This window comes from Acinonyx jubatus, chromosome D4 (assembly GCF_027475565.1).
Source record: "Acinonyx jubatus isolate Ajub_Pintada_27869175 chromosome D4, VMU_Ajub_asm_v1.0, whole genome shotgun sequence".
Taxonomy (NCBI): domain Eukaryota; kingdom Metazoa; phylum Chordata; class Mammalia; order Carnivora; family Felidae; genus Acinonyx; species Acinonyx jubatus.
The window spans coordinates 43049509-43064491 of record NC_069391.1 but is presented as its reverse complement, the minus strand read 5'-3'; the positions used below and the strand labels follow the sequence as shown (position 1 = coordinate 43064491).

Sequence of the window (14983 nt, the reverse complement as noted above, 5' to 3'; positions counted from 1 at the left end):
AGCAAAGGTAACAATCAGCAAAACTAAAAGGCAACCAACAGAATGGGAGATGATATTTGTAAATGACATTATCAGATAAAGGGTTAGTATCCAAAATCTATAAAGAACTTCTCAAACTCAACACCCAAAAAACAAATAATCCACTGAAGAAATGGGCAAAAGACATGAAGAGACACTTCTCCAAAGACATCCAGATGGTCAAGTGACACATGAGAAAATGCTCAACATCACTCATCAGGGAAATACAAATCAAAACCACAATGAGATACCACCTTACACCTGTCAGAATGGCTAACATCAACAACTCAGGCAACAAAAGATGCTGGCAAGGATGTGGAAAAAGAGGATCTCTTTTGCATTGATGTGGGAATGCAAGCTGGTGCAGCCACTCTGGAAAACAGTATGGAGCTTCCTCAAAAAACTAAAAATAGAGAACTACCCTATGACCCAGCAATTGCACTACTAAGTATTTATCCAAGGGATATTGGTGTGCTGTTTCGAAGGGACACATGCACCCCCATGTTTATATCAGCACTATCAACAATAGCCAAAGTATGGAAAGAGCCCAAATGTCCATCTATGGATGAATGGATAAAGAAGATATGGTATATATATACAATGGAGTATTACTCGGCAATCAAAAAGAATGACATCTTGCCATTTGCAACTATGTGGATGGAACTGGAGGGTATTATGCTAAGTGAAATTAGTTAGTCAGAGAAAGAGAAAAATCCTATGACTTCACTCATATGAGGAGTTTAAGAGACAAAACAGATGAACATAAGGGAAGGGAAACAAAAATAATATAAAAACAGGGAGGGGACAAAACATGAGACTCATAAATACAGAATACAAACTGAGGGTTACTAGAGGGGTTGTGGGAGGGGGATGGGCTAAATGGGTAAAGGGCACTAAGGAATCTACTCCTGAAATCATTGTTGTACTATATGCTAATTTGGATGTAAATTTTAAATAATAAAAAATAAAATAAAAAAAAGAAGTTAAAAATGTATGTACAGTATAGACCTTTATATACATCCATATATATGTAACTAACAATCACTTAAAAGCAGAGTTACAATAAGCCAAGAAGAGATAAAAAGGAATCATAAAAAATAACACAAAACAGAAAAAAAAAAGACAAAGAACAAATGGATCAAAATTAAAAAAATAAACAAAGATGATAGATTTAACCTAAACCATATCGAAATCATGTTAAATGTAAATGTTCTAAAACATGATTAATTAGGTAATTAAAAGGTAGAGATTTTCAGATTAGATAAAAAAGCACTGGAGCTCTGGTCAGGTACTGACCTAAGCACCTTAGATAATCTCATTAAATCCTCTTGTAACAATCAGGAGGTATCAATCATGCCTTCAATTTCAAATATTTAAAAAAAATGATCCTCAGAGAGGTTATGTAACTTCTCCAAGCAACCCAGCAGGTAATCACTGTTGGGCATTGCGGAGGGCTGGGATGCCCATAGTACTTGCTTCCTTCCCTTCCCTTCAGTGCAGAGGAACCGCATTAGGTGCTGTGCTGCATGGCAATATGTACTGTTTAGGATGAAATCTAAGTTAACTAGCTGATGACCATGGGCCGCATATATTTCTTTAAGATATGTTTCCTCATTTGTAAAGTAGAAATAATAATAGCTACCTTAGAGTGTTGTGACGATACACTGAGAAAGTCCAGTGGGCAGTGTGTATTAACTGGGGGTGGTCCTGGTACTTTAGGCCATCCCCTGCAGATCACAGGAGAAACATCAATTGTACAATTCCACTTCAAAACCAAAACAGTGCTTGCTAAGAGTAACCATCACTACCCTCCTGCTCAACCTGCAGCATTACAGAAATAGAGCATAGGAGTTACTGTCTCATTTTTACTTTACAGCATTATATGAACTTGACGATTTTTCTTTGAGAATCTTAGCGTGCAATGAATCAGCCTTCTTTTAAAGGAAACTTCCAACTCAACTATTATGTTTATCAAATCCTTTTTTTTTCTCCCCCCAACCCCCCCGGAGTAAAACTGTCAATCTCACTTTTTATCCAGATTACAAAATTTAGATTCCTTGTGTTTTCATTTTGGACACCTAGAAGAAATAACTTCATCTTAGAAAAGGATTAGAAAAATTACTCAAGCATTACCTTACATTTGAAATATTAATACATGACTTTAAAAATCAAAATGCAATCCTGGGAGTTAAGCAGAAAGTTAAAAAAGTAATAAAAACAACATAAGATTCCAGCATTATATAGAACCTTCAAATTCATTTTCTTTCAAAAGAGACAACAATTAAAAAAACAATTTAGATACAACACAGACTGTCAGCTAAACAGGAAACCAATCAGTCTTCATTGTCATAATACTGCTTTTCTGAACAAATAAATGTTGGACACAAAATTTTAAAGACAGTTTATTCAAAATTCTCCACCTAGGAGAAAAGATATATAACAATGTTTACACATGCTTTAATAACTTACTTCACTGTACAACTTGCATTCCATGTAACAGTACAATAAACCAGCAAAAGAAAATAATCAGTCAGCACTCTTTAATAATCAATCACATAAGAAGCACTGAGTAAGGGGTGCAATAAGGTGGTATCTGTAAATTCTTTCATGAGTGCACCACAGAGCACCAGTCATCTCATTCGGTTTGTGTCTAAAAATCAAGATGTCTACACCCTTCTTATTAGTGATGTGAAAGGTAATTAGGACCTTTCAGAACATAACATGTTAGTTTTGGTTCCATTTGGTGAGCAATGGCAGAGGGGCTCTGTCACTTTTATCCCTTTCTTATAAATACTTTTCCCTTTTGTGTAACTTCCACAGTTTTAAATAAAAATAATTTTTATGCTTGTATATACTATTATGTCAAAACGGTTCTAGCAAAGAATTATATTAATCAGTTTACAGCTAGCACAATGGTCCAAAGACATTAAGGAAACAAAAGAAATTGACCACTTAGTTCTGCCAAAGTAGCACCTAGTAAAATAGCACATCAATAAAGTTTCTCCTGTTTTCCTCACATGATGCAGAGGCAAATAGACCTGGCAATAACCTCAAAAGTAAGGGCAGAAATTTGAGAAGGAAAAGGACAAGATATTGTTCTCTGTTCCTGTAAAAGGATCTTACTAGTTAGTATATTCTCCATTGCATTTCATAATCTTGGAGTTACAACTGTCAAATGAGGGTAAGACTATGCAGGAGGAAAACAAGATAAAAATGACTGACTAGTGTAATCTGAACTTCTTCCAAGTAATTATATTTTCCAAGAAAAAAAAAGGCACAGGAGGTACACATTTCAATTTGGCTCAAAAATAATAAAAATTAATTTAAATAGTTTGCAATAACTACTAAAACATAAAATCCAATTTCCTCTATTGTCTTTGACAGAGCTCAACACACACACACACACACACACACACACACAGAGAAACACACAAATACCCTGACTGGTTTGCCATAATCCGGACTACACATACTGATGTTTCTACACAGACTGAACCCTAAGGACTACCCAGTCTACAAAGGAGGATCTAATAATTAATTTGAATTAAACATCTGCTTGATCAATACATTCTTTCTAATACTTAACCTATGTTCCAACTAAGTTCCTTTTGTGGAACTGAAATGATTCAGATGCTCTAATTTTCAGCTGATTATAAAAGTATTACAGTAATCTTACATACCAAGGAATACCAAGAGATGAAAAGTCAACTAGTATTATATCTGTGAAAAGTAACTCAGATTTCACTTTGATACATGTAAACCATGAATTGTAAGTTTCAAAAACAGTAGTTGTGGTCAAGTTCATATCTTATTATTATATCTTTAAAAGATAGCAGGAACATTTACTCTAACTGTAAACATAAGTCTGTATCTCAAGACAGCACACCTAGGAAAAGATGCATCCATTGTAACAATGCACCAGACGTCCCCTGACAGACTTGTGACAAGTGTAGTGTAACTAACTTTAACTGCATTGCCAAGTAGGAGTCTGGGACATGACCCAAGGGAATGATGTTTCCCACACCACTGAGCTACTTCAGCAGCAATCATCATGGTGACAACATATATTTAATAAGTTACACATTTAAAAAGTCATTAGAACATCTCGTTCTTGTACACTAGTATAGAAAGGTCTTCCAAAGATAAATGAGTGGAGGCCTGGTTTAATTTTCTCAGCTAGAGCCATTATTATGTTAAGGTCGCCCTCTGCTGTTAAATCAAGGTCTATCTTCAGGTTCCGAAGAGACTTAAAGGGCTTTTTCCCCTTCTGCCTATAAATAATGAAGAAAAATCCTTTTTACATATAAATACATAAATACATAAAAATATATAGAAAACATCCAAAAGGAACAAAACAAAGCACAATGCACAAAGGTTTTTATTCCATATAGCTTTACTTACGTATCATCTTCTATATACTTTATTAGCGTCAAGGCTTTTCTGTGAAGGACGAGTAGAAACTGTGCCAGGAAAGTACTCCTGAGAGATAAACCAGGCTTCAAATGAAAGACCTACAGGAAAATCAAACATTTTAATAAATAATTTGCTCCAAATCTTCTTATACAGCATATTTCTATCACAGTGTTGACAATGTCTGGCAGCTAACACACATTAGAGCAGCTTTCCACAACCATTCCTACTGATGCCCCTAACAGACAGGAAGTACTGAATTTAGAGGCGATCATGTTTTTCTGAAGTTTTCTATTTTATCTTTGAAAATGGACTCTAATTTTGCATTCTACCTCAAATATATATCCTTATTTACTTTATTAAGAATCATGATGTAATTTGCGTCCTGATGTGTACTTAACTTTTTCTGCCCATATCTCCAAATAAAATCCAAGCTCTCAGAAGTTGAGCCACGCTTATAGGCTAGGGTTTTGAGGTCTTCTTCTCTCTCTCTACTCTTGGGGTGTTGAGGGTACATGTGTACTGATAGAATGATTTTATTCAGCTTGAGAAGCATGGAATTCATTGCATGGTTGTGAATTATCTCTGAACTTTGCAATATGTCACAGACCACACAGATCTGGTTCCAAAATTTTGAGTTAACTTAAGGACCTCATTATTTCAAAGCTACTTCTATGACCCTGTTCCTGGCCTGATCCCCAGAATGATATTATGACACAGCTCTGTTATATTAAGAAATAAGTCCCATGTAATCTATAATTTTCTTCAAATGTTAATTAAGCAGATTATTTTTGAAAAGAATAAGACAATAAAGATGTTATTATTTCAGTAGAAGTATACAAGTTTTAAAGATATTTTGGCCCAATTAAGGCAAATAAAAACCTTTCTCCCCTCCCCAAAAGAAAACACCTGGAGTTATGTGTTAGTGGTGGGAATTAAAACATTTATTATTTTAACTGGGGAATACTGCATCTTTAATCGTTAATATACAGCCCATGGCCATTAACAATTCAAAAGAAAAATCATGTAGACACTTTGGAAAGACATGAGACACTACGAAAAGATAGTAACTTAATTCTATGATGATATAGATATATATAGAGAGAGGGCGAGAGAGAGCGCATGCGCACAGGCAATGTAGTATATATTAAAAAAGATAATATGTCATACTATTCATTTTGACAATCTTAGGTTTAACATTTACCTGATCCAGGAAGGCTTTTACTAGAGTGTCTCTGTGTAAGACATCTTGAAAAATATTCCTACAAAGAAAACAGTCCAAATGTTGAAATGTCTATACAACGCTACTTTCCCAAATCCCTCACTCCAGTCAAATTAATTCTTAGAAATGGAATATTACATATAAACATGTTTATAAAAATTAGATGTATATATTTGGAGATATAAAATACATATTCATTTTAACTCAAGGATACACTTGCATATTACTGGAGTTTGTCAAGACAGTATGTAATTATTTTTCTCTTAAAGATATAAGCAGTCCCAAGGGCATGTAAGTACCTATCAATCTATTTTTGTACCCTCACCTTATAAAAAAAATTTGAGAGCCTCAGAGAATTAATAAATATGATTACCAATTCCTGCCATGTCAAAAAAATAAAAGCAACAAAAATAAACACATATCACTACCATCAAAACCCAAAATAAAATAAAAGGTTAACCTTATAATAACTTGTAATAAGCTGTTCAGGAAGAAAAAGGTAAAAGGGTGAACACTAAGAAACATTCAAATGGGATTAATGAACATCTTGACCACTGAGTTGCATCAACAAACCTATCATCAGGAAGTAACAAGAACCAATTACTTAGGAAAGTATAAGCTACTTGGTAATGATCGGAGTAAGAAACTAAGACGTTAACTCACACTTGAGATAATGTGCACACTTGAGATAGTGTATATCTAACATACCATAAGGTAAGCAATTTTTAACTGAAAATAGTAGGGATCATCATCGAACTGACAAGACTGGCAAAGAGGTGTGTATGCATAAATAAATAGGAAAGTACCTAAAATTTCCTAGTTAAGGAGATGGGTATACCAAATTACAGAAGAAGGAAATTCAGAAGGAAAAAAAAAATCAGCCTTTGGTGATCACTGGCTGTCCAACTGGTGTCCAATTTGGTAGTAACAGTACCCCTTTTCTGGCTTTGGAGAGAGAATAAGGCTAAATTATTTAAGTCTAGTGTTCTGAATATACTGTTTCACTGATTATCTCAGTAATAAGTAAATCAGATGAAGCAAGTGTTAAAAAAGAATATTTCTAGTGACTGATTTTTCATGTAGTGGCAGTGAGTGTAACTATTTTTTTTTTAATTTTTTTTTTAACGTTTATTTATTTTTGAGACAGAGAGAGACAGAGCATGAACGGGGGAGGGTCAGAGAGAGAGAGACACACAGAATCTTAAACAGGCTCCAGGCTCTGAGCTGTCAGCACAGAGCCTGACGCGGGGCTCGAACTCACGGACTGCGAGATCATGACCCGAGCCGAAGTCGGCCGCTTAACCGACTGAGCCACCCAGGCGCCCCAAGAGTGTAACTATTTTTAATAGGGGCGCCTGGGTGGCTCAGTCGGTTGAGCTCCAACTTCGGCTCAGGTCATGATCTCATGGTCTGAGTTCGAGACCTGCGTCGGGCTTGTGCCGACAGCTCGGAGCTTGTCTCAAAAAAATAAATAAACGTTGAAAAAAAAAAAGAGTTAAAATTAAAAATATCTTAAAATTAAATAATATTGTTTAAAGGAAACTAAAAATACAGTATATGTAACATATAAAAGTTAATACACAATCTAATGGTAGAAAATATCATTTTGGGCCCATTTGATGCTCAGAAAATTTACTTAGAGTTGTAAACAAATTTTAAAAATTCATGACATTATGGTTTTTTATTTTATCACCAACAAAAATAAGACTAGATGGCTAATCAACATCTGTCAAATCAGTGAAGCATTCAAACATAACTGGCTAAAATGAGTAAGAAATGTTAAAAGCATACATACACTTTCTCTAAAAAAATAAAAATAAAAATAAAAATATAGGTGGTAAATCCATCCTAAAGTTCACTAAATTCCCCAAAAAGGATATCTGAAGTAACAAAAACAAACAAAAAAAACAAAACAAAGCAGAAAAAATACTAAACACTTTAGTTAAGAAGAAAATGCTTAAAAGCACAGATTAATTTTGAGAATTACTACACATGTACCAAAATTACCAATACTTGAAAACATAGTCATCACCTGGAATTCCGATTTTGACCAATTCATTTTCTTTCTTTTTTCTTTTGAAAGTTTATTTTATTTATTTTGAAAGAGACAGAGTGAATGAGCAGGGCTGGGGCACAAAGAGAGGGAGAGAGAGAATCCCAAGCAGGCTCTGTGCTGTCAGTGCAGAGCTGGATGTGGGGTTCCATCTCACAAACCGTGAGATCATGACCCGGGTCAAAACCAAAAGTTGGACGCTTGACAGATGGAGTCACCCACGTGCCCCTTGACCAATTCATTTTCTAAACCAATTCTCTTAAAACTTTCTAAGGAACCAACAAGATCGGTGCACGCACAGCTGAGAAAAGATGGGTCCTAATGATGCCATCTTTTAGAGACACGTGAGGCTGGGGATCCCTTGGACATGGGTGTTCCTTTTCTCTGCTTTTGGTCACCATCTTCTGTGTCACTACTGATGCTCCACATGTCCACTGTCTCAGCTCAAAATCTTTCTTAGAAACACAGGACAGAGTTGCATGCTCCAATTTTACTGCTGCTTTGTACACTCAGAACTGGATTATCACAGTTAACATATATTGAGCACATTATATATGCCAGGTACTTTACACTGATTAAAGAGAACCATTATACTATACTCCATTTCTTTTCCTGATGTAGAACTTAAGTATTTTCTTGGGTTTATAATACAAATTTATAATTTTTTCTCCTCTCATTAGGTCCACTTTCAACATTTTATCACTACTTTTCCTCTTTTTTTATTTAGTGATCACACTTTATGGTAAAAAATGAGTAACACAATATGAAATGCAAATAAAAGAATGCTCTGTAAATGTATTTTTGTAGTTCTACTGTATTTTATATTCACATATCAAGAAAAAAAGACTTAGAATTATTTCTTTAGTTAAGTTAAAATGCCTTCTAATGAGTCTTATACACTAGACTAATAAGCAATGCCAAGGGTTGGGGCTATCTGGTTGGTCACTATTTTTTTTAAATATTTACTTTGAGAGAGAAAGAGAGAGTGTGAGCAGGATGAAGCAGAGAGAGAGAATCCCAGGCAGGCTCTGTGCTGTCAGTGCATAATGCAACAGGGCTCAATCCCATGAACTGTGAGATCATGACCTGAGCCAAAATCAAGAATCGGATGCTTAACTGACTGAGCCACAAAGGTGCCCCCAGTTGGTCACTACCAGCCTTAGCACCTATTACGGTGCCTAGGGCCTCAATATATATTTGTTAAATAAATACTTAAATATTTACTTAAAAAATTTTTTTGTTTATTTTTGAGAGAGACAGACTATGAGAGGGGGAGGGGCAGAGAGAGAGGGAGGCACAGAATCTGAAGCAGGCTCCAGGCTCCGAGCTGTCAGCACAGATCATGACCCGACGCTTAACCCACTGAGCCACCCAGGTGCCCCTTAAATATTTACTTTTAAGGACTAATCTAATCTCTCTATGCAAAACATAATTACATTAAGAAAAACAGACATTTAAGAAAAAAGGCATGACTAACCAAATTTTTCTTCAAGCATAATTCTCTTAGTAATAGTTCATTCCTTTCAAATACACACTTGATTTTACTCATAAAAGATACAACTGTACAATACTGTTTAACAATAACATTATTACGTACAAATCAGGAGTGAAGCTTTCATCTGTATAGATGATTGTATCCTGAGCCATGTCTTCTTCTGAAGTGGCTCTCCAGAATGCTGTCAGCTCAGATCTCATGTACCTGCGCTGATTGTAAATATGCTCGTGACATGGTGGCATCTGCTTGACAGTGTTGACGTCCACATCTATGTGTGTGGTGGGATAGGGAGCGTACATGACTTGCCGGAATGGGAGCACAAAGCTTCCGGTTGAATCCTGTCATAATGAAAAGAAAATTCATTGTCTTATATGTCAAAAGACATGAAGAATTATTTTTTAACCAGAAAAACTGGCTTTAACAGATCCATTGTATACAGTTTTAGTGATGTGTGCACTAAAGCACTGGCTGAAATAGTGAACACTAGAAAACAAGTAAGCATCCAAAAAGAGAACTGATTAAACAAAAAATGGCTTATTATTTAGCTACTAAAAATGAATTTGCAGAACAACTGAAGTTATCAATTTGTGTTGATACAGAAAGATATTCATAACGTATTATGGAAAGAGGAGGTTAAAATATGCAGGGATAGGGACAGGGAACTATGTAAAAGATACATACAGAGGAAAAAGAGACCAGAAAGATAGATGCTAAATATTAACGGTGGTTATACATTGGATTATGAGAGTATGGGTAACTTTTTATTTTCTTCTTGATTATTCCTTATGTTCTTTTAAATCTCAATGAATCTATAATTTTTGTAAGTAAAAAAATGTACTTCTTTCCAAGTATTGTCAATTGGGTAGTCAACTGCCCTGTAACAAATATCTGTGTATGAAACACTGGTATATGTTATGAATACAATATAGAGGCTACTTTCAATTTTTCACTCTTATAATGCTATAATAAACACTTTCATAAGTAAATCTTTCTTCTTATATAACTGCTTCCCTAAGATTTCCAGAAATATAGATAGTAAGCTAAGTCTTTGAACATTTTTATTTTTTATTTTAGAGAGCAAGAGAGAGGGAGAGTGCCTGCACACGTGCATGCACTTGAGTGGGGGAGGGGGGAGAGGGAGGGGGAGAGAGAGACAGAGAGAGAATCTTAAGCAGGATCCATGCTCAGTGTGGAACTGGATGCAGGGCTTAATCCCACAATCCTCAGATCATGATCTGAGCTGAAATCAAGAGTCAGACACTCAACTGACTAAGCCATCCAGGCACCCCAATTTTTGAACATCTTTAAGGCTCTTGACAAAGAATGTTAAAATATTTCTGAAAGGCTTAACAATTTATACTTATATGGAAAACTCTTAACAAATATTTTTCATTAGATTATAGTTTCAAGTTTTCCTCTATGCATCTGGTATAGGTCCCTTTTAGGGATAAAATTACATAACTAAATGAGAGGGTACTGAGAAAATAAAAGTACTAAGTACCTTATCATGCTTTTGATAAAAAGAAGTTCTAATTTTCAGACTTGTAAAATTCAAATCGGAAATAGTTACATCCCTTAAGTAGTTTCTGTATTATTCTGAGCTCAAAGCATGCACACTGTTAAAAATGCAAAAGCTGAATATAATTTTTATTTGCCACAACTTTTAATATGTTTTGTTTCATTTTGCTATGCATAGATCCTCAAGAAAGCATTCGCTATGAGAATCACATAACCATTAGGAAATCTACCTTCTCCCATCTTTTGACTGTAATTGAAACATCAATGATAGTTTCAATAAAATGAATAAACTGTCTTCCCTGTAATTATTGAAAACAATTTCTAATTTACATTTATCTGCCTTGCTCCTTGAAAAGCAGATTCAAGCAGTCAGAGAAAGACAAGTACCATATGATTTCACCCGTCTGAGGAATTTAAGAAACAAAACAAATGAACAAAAACTATAGAGAACAAACTTATGGTTATTAGAAGGGGATGGGAGAATGGGTAAAATAGGTGATGGGGATTAAGAGTACACCTATCACGATGAACACTGAATGTACAGAATTACTGGAACACTGTATTATACACCTGAAACGAATATAATGCTGTATGTTAACCATACTGGAATTAAAAAGAAAAAGAAAATAAATAAAAGAAAAATGTAAAATAATTTAAAGCTACCTACATGTGAAAATATATATGCATTGTTCAAATCCTATACACAATTTTGAAGACAGGAAGCAGCTTTAAATTTTTTTTCAATAAATGAATACAGTACATAAAAAATGCTAACACAAAAATTCAAATCCTTTTCAGAAAAAAAAGTAACTATTTTAGATGTGCAATCTGATTCAACCACATATATATTTTTTAATGTTTTATTTATTTTTGAGAGAGAGACAGAGTGCAAGCGGGGAAGGAGCAGAGAGAGAGGGAGACACAGAATCTGAAGCAGACTCCAGGCTCTGAGCTGTCAGCACAGAGCCCGACGCGCGGGGCTCGAACGCACGAACCACAAGAACAGGACCTGAGCTGAAGTCAGATGCTTATCCGACTAAGCCACCCAGGCGCCCCAGATTCAACCACATATTAAAAAACAAATAATCCTGGAGCCAGACAGGCAGCTATAGGAAACCAAACAGACACACACACAAAAAGATACTCTAAGCTGTTTCACTCATACCAATTATAAATCTGTAAGATATATACTCTGTGCTCAGACTTGTGCATAACAGTCAGCTCCTTGGCATACAAACATGAGATGCACCACATGCTAATATTCACAGTGTATTTATACAGAATGTCAAAAATGATTTTAAAAAATCGCTTTCACATGTGACAAATGGAAACTATACCTTTAGCAGGCCTTGTACAAAGAGCCCTGACTCGTATTTAAATGATGATTCTGCTTCACATAATCTGGAACATTTTCTCTCTGCTGGAGTCAGAAAAAGGCATAATGTTCTCACTATCTGTAAAAGAAAATATTTTAGCATTAAAATAGGAAATTAAAAGGCCACTGGTCTGCTTATGAAAGAAATCTGAAAAGAAACTTCAACCATACTGTCGATAAAATATATCCTGAGAAAAAAGTTTTCCTTAGTCACCTGGAGTAGTCCATGGGACATAACAGTTGTTGCCTAAAATAGGAATTCTGTGGTCAAGTAAGTTTGGCAAATGGTGGTAAATGTATGGTATCTCAAAACCTTTAGCATTGGAATATATATTGACTTTCCATGTGATTGATATAATATGCATACTTTATCCAACTCTTTGACCATGGAACTTTTATATTTCAGTAAGAACTAATGACTTAATATAATTATTAATTCTATTTCCACCCAGCAGCAAGTATTTTTCAAATGAAAATAAACAATTTTGGATAAGAAAACTAAATACAGTTGAATTAGGCAGAATTATGGCTTCGGTTGAACAGTTCGACATATGAAATCTCATTATAATGAATATCAGGAGTGTCCAAATCCTTCAACAGAATGAGAATTAATTCTATCAAATTTGATTTAAAATAAGCAAGACTTTGGTTGGGATTTAGAAATCTAGGATTCTAACAGGATTTGATCTATAGCTCTATTAGGAAAAGTAAAAAGCCATGTAAGTATGTTGGAATTCAGACTATATTCAGAGTTTTTAGATTAAAGTACTAGCTTTCAATATAGAGTGATGGCATCCGTTTTCTCAAATTAAAAAGATAAAAGAGAAGTGATCATGCCAGAAGAGGATGTGGAATGAAAAAAATGTTTTAAAATACACAGGGCCCCAACCACAGAGCCTCTCTCCTTCCAGAAAGCTACTGGGAAGTCCTTCTGTGACCCTGAAGGGTCTGGGTGACACAGAGGGGAAGTTACCTTCTTGGGGTAACAGATATAATAATAAATCACTAGACCAGCATAACAACAGAGATGCATTAACCTTTCACAAATGGATGTATGGAAATATATAATTTTGGTAAATTAAGGGTCATGCAAGCATACAGGGTAGGTAACTTGAGAAAAAAATTACAAATATATTTGTCAAGGAAATAATTATTGCTAACATATTTCCTATATAAAACATAAAAAGAGAAGTCAGGTTTGCTTAAACTGATAGATATGTGCAATTTCTCTCTTTCTAGTTAACAGTCAGTGAAGTAAAGTACAAAATCCCTTAGTTTAGTGCCTAACGCTTGGAAAAGTAAGTTAACTTCATTAATTCTTTAGTAACTCATAGAGCACTGAAGGTCACAGACGTTACTGAGTAAAACATAACTTCCACTGACCACTGAACAGTGATAGGTCCCTAAAAGAAACAGATTTAGGAGGAAAATAATATAAGAAATCAAAATGAATAATTAGATAACATTTCTTTGGAATTAGTATCACAAGTACATGGTTATCTTCATACTTATTAAGTGACATCAGAAAATAGAAGACAAATATTTTTTAAAAATACCTTATTTTAATGAAATTCTCAAAACCATTTATACAATACTGTGAACTGTATCATATTTATGAATATTATTAATGAATTATCAACATGAAACTGATAAATGATTTCCTATTTAAGCAGTTTACTTCGACTTACTTCTGCACAGGGTGTCACAGTAATTTTGCTTGACTACAACCTAACTTTTAAATCACAATCCATGATATGTTAGCAGTATTAAGAAGTGAGATTATTTGCTGGATTATAAGATAAATTACCTTATTTACTTTTTCTGCACTGCTACCTACTACGACTGAACAGCCACAGGTCTGCAGGTGTGAGCTAATGGCACTGCAAGGTGGAGAAAAAAGATGAAAAACACTGGCTGTAAAGCAATTTCACAAACTAAACAAAAAAAGGGCATGCGAACTTCAAGTAACAGACTAGCTTTACATGATGAATGACAAACAGTAAGTAAAATGCCACCTTTTATTTCCACGGTACTTTACGTTTTTCCACAGGCCTTTCACACAGATCCTCCCATTTGAACTTAAAACCCAGTTAGTAAAATATCACCATTTTATAATGAAAGAAACTGAGGTGTTGAGAGGTTAAGTGATTTACTTAAAGTCAAATGGGATTAAAAACAAGGATATGAACGGCTGACAGTGAGTGGAAGGGGGACTAAAGTCCTGATTCATACTACGTAAAGCTTCTGGGTTCAAAACACTCACACCTCTGAGTTTCCATCATGAACCTAAAGGAAAAGACTATGGACATAAAAGCAAATACTTTATCCTGTCACTTCTCATCAAAAACAAAATAAAACTTCACGATAATCTGCAATCATAAAGAATCACTGAGGTAGAAGATGAGATTCTAAGTGCAGAGAGCGCACTTATTAGAGGGATAAATGTTGGCTGATATTACTGTCATTAACAGTCATTAACATTTTCCTTAGAAGAGACAGAAGTAGAAAATGTTAGCTATTAGCTGTTACGTGCTTATACGTTCCGGGTGCTGTTTTAAGGGCTTGGTATGATTTATCTCACTCAATTCTTACAACAATCCTATTAAGTAGGTACTACTATTATTCCCATTTTACAGATGAGGAGATGGGGGCACAGAGGCTTCAGGTATCTTGCCCCAGTTTACACACAGCAATAACCCAGGAAGCCTGGTTTTAGAGCCCACACTCTTAAGTACTAAAATCTACTATAAGATGGAAAGGATGAGTAAAAATAACAAATAATTTTCTTTTCTAGGCCTAAATAACTTAAGTGCATCCACAATGCAATTCAATTTGTAAGGGTTCTGTGATACTGTGATTTTAAGAAATACGCATTTGTTTTTTATCCACATT

At 34.8% G+C, this 14983-nt stretch overlaps 1 protein-coding gene across 5 annotated transcripts in view; it reads right to left on the bottom strand.

Annotated features, from left to right (window-relative positions):
• Positions 1 to 2407: 2407 nt before the first annotated feature.
• C9orf72 (C9orf72-SMCR8 complex subunit) overlaps positions 2408 to 14983 on the bottom strand; it is a 27230-nt gene continuing 14654 nt past the window's right edge. For all 5 annotated transcript variants that reach the window (XM_015075386.3, XM_027039271.2, XM_027039268.2 and 2 more), the window contains 6 exons: positions 13899 to 13971; positions 12054 to 12170; positions 9301 to 9536; positions 5633 to 5690; positions 4420 to 4529; positions 2408 to 4289 (listed from right to left, as the gene is read on the bottom strand). In XM_015075386.3, the coding sequence (XP_014930872.1) occupies positions 4103 to 4289; positions 4420 to 4529; positions 5633 to 5690; positions 9301 to 9536; positions 12054 to 12170; positions 13899 to 13971 (781 nt within the window). In that variant the 3' untranslated portion in view covers positions 2408 to 4102. The remainder of the gene's footprint in view (positions 4290 to 4419; positions 4530 to 5632; positions 5691 to 9300; positions 9537 to 12053; positions 12171 to 13898; positions 13972 to 14983) is intronic.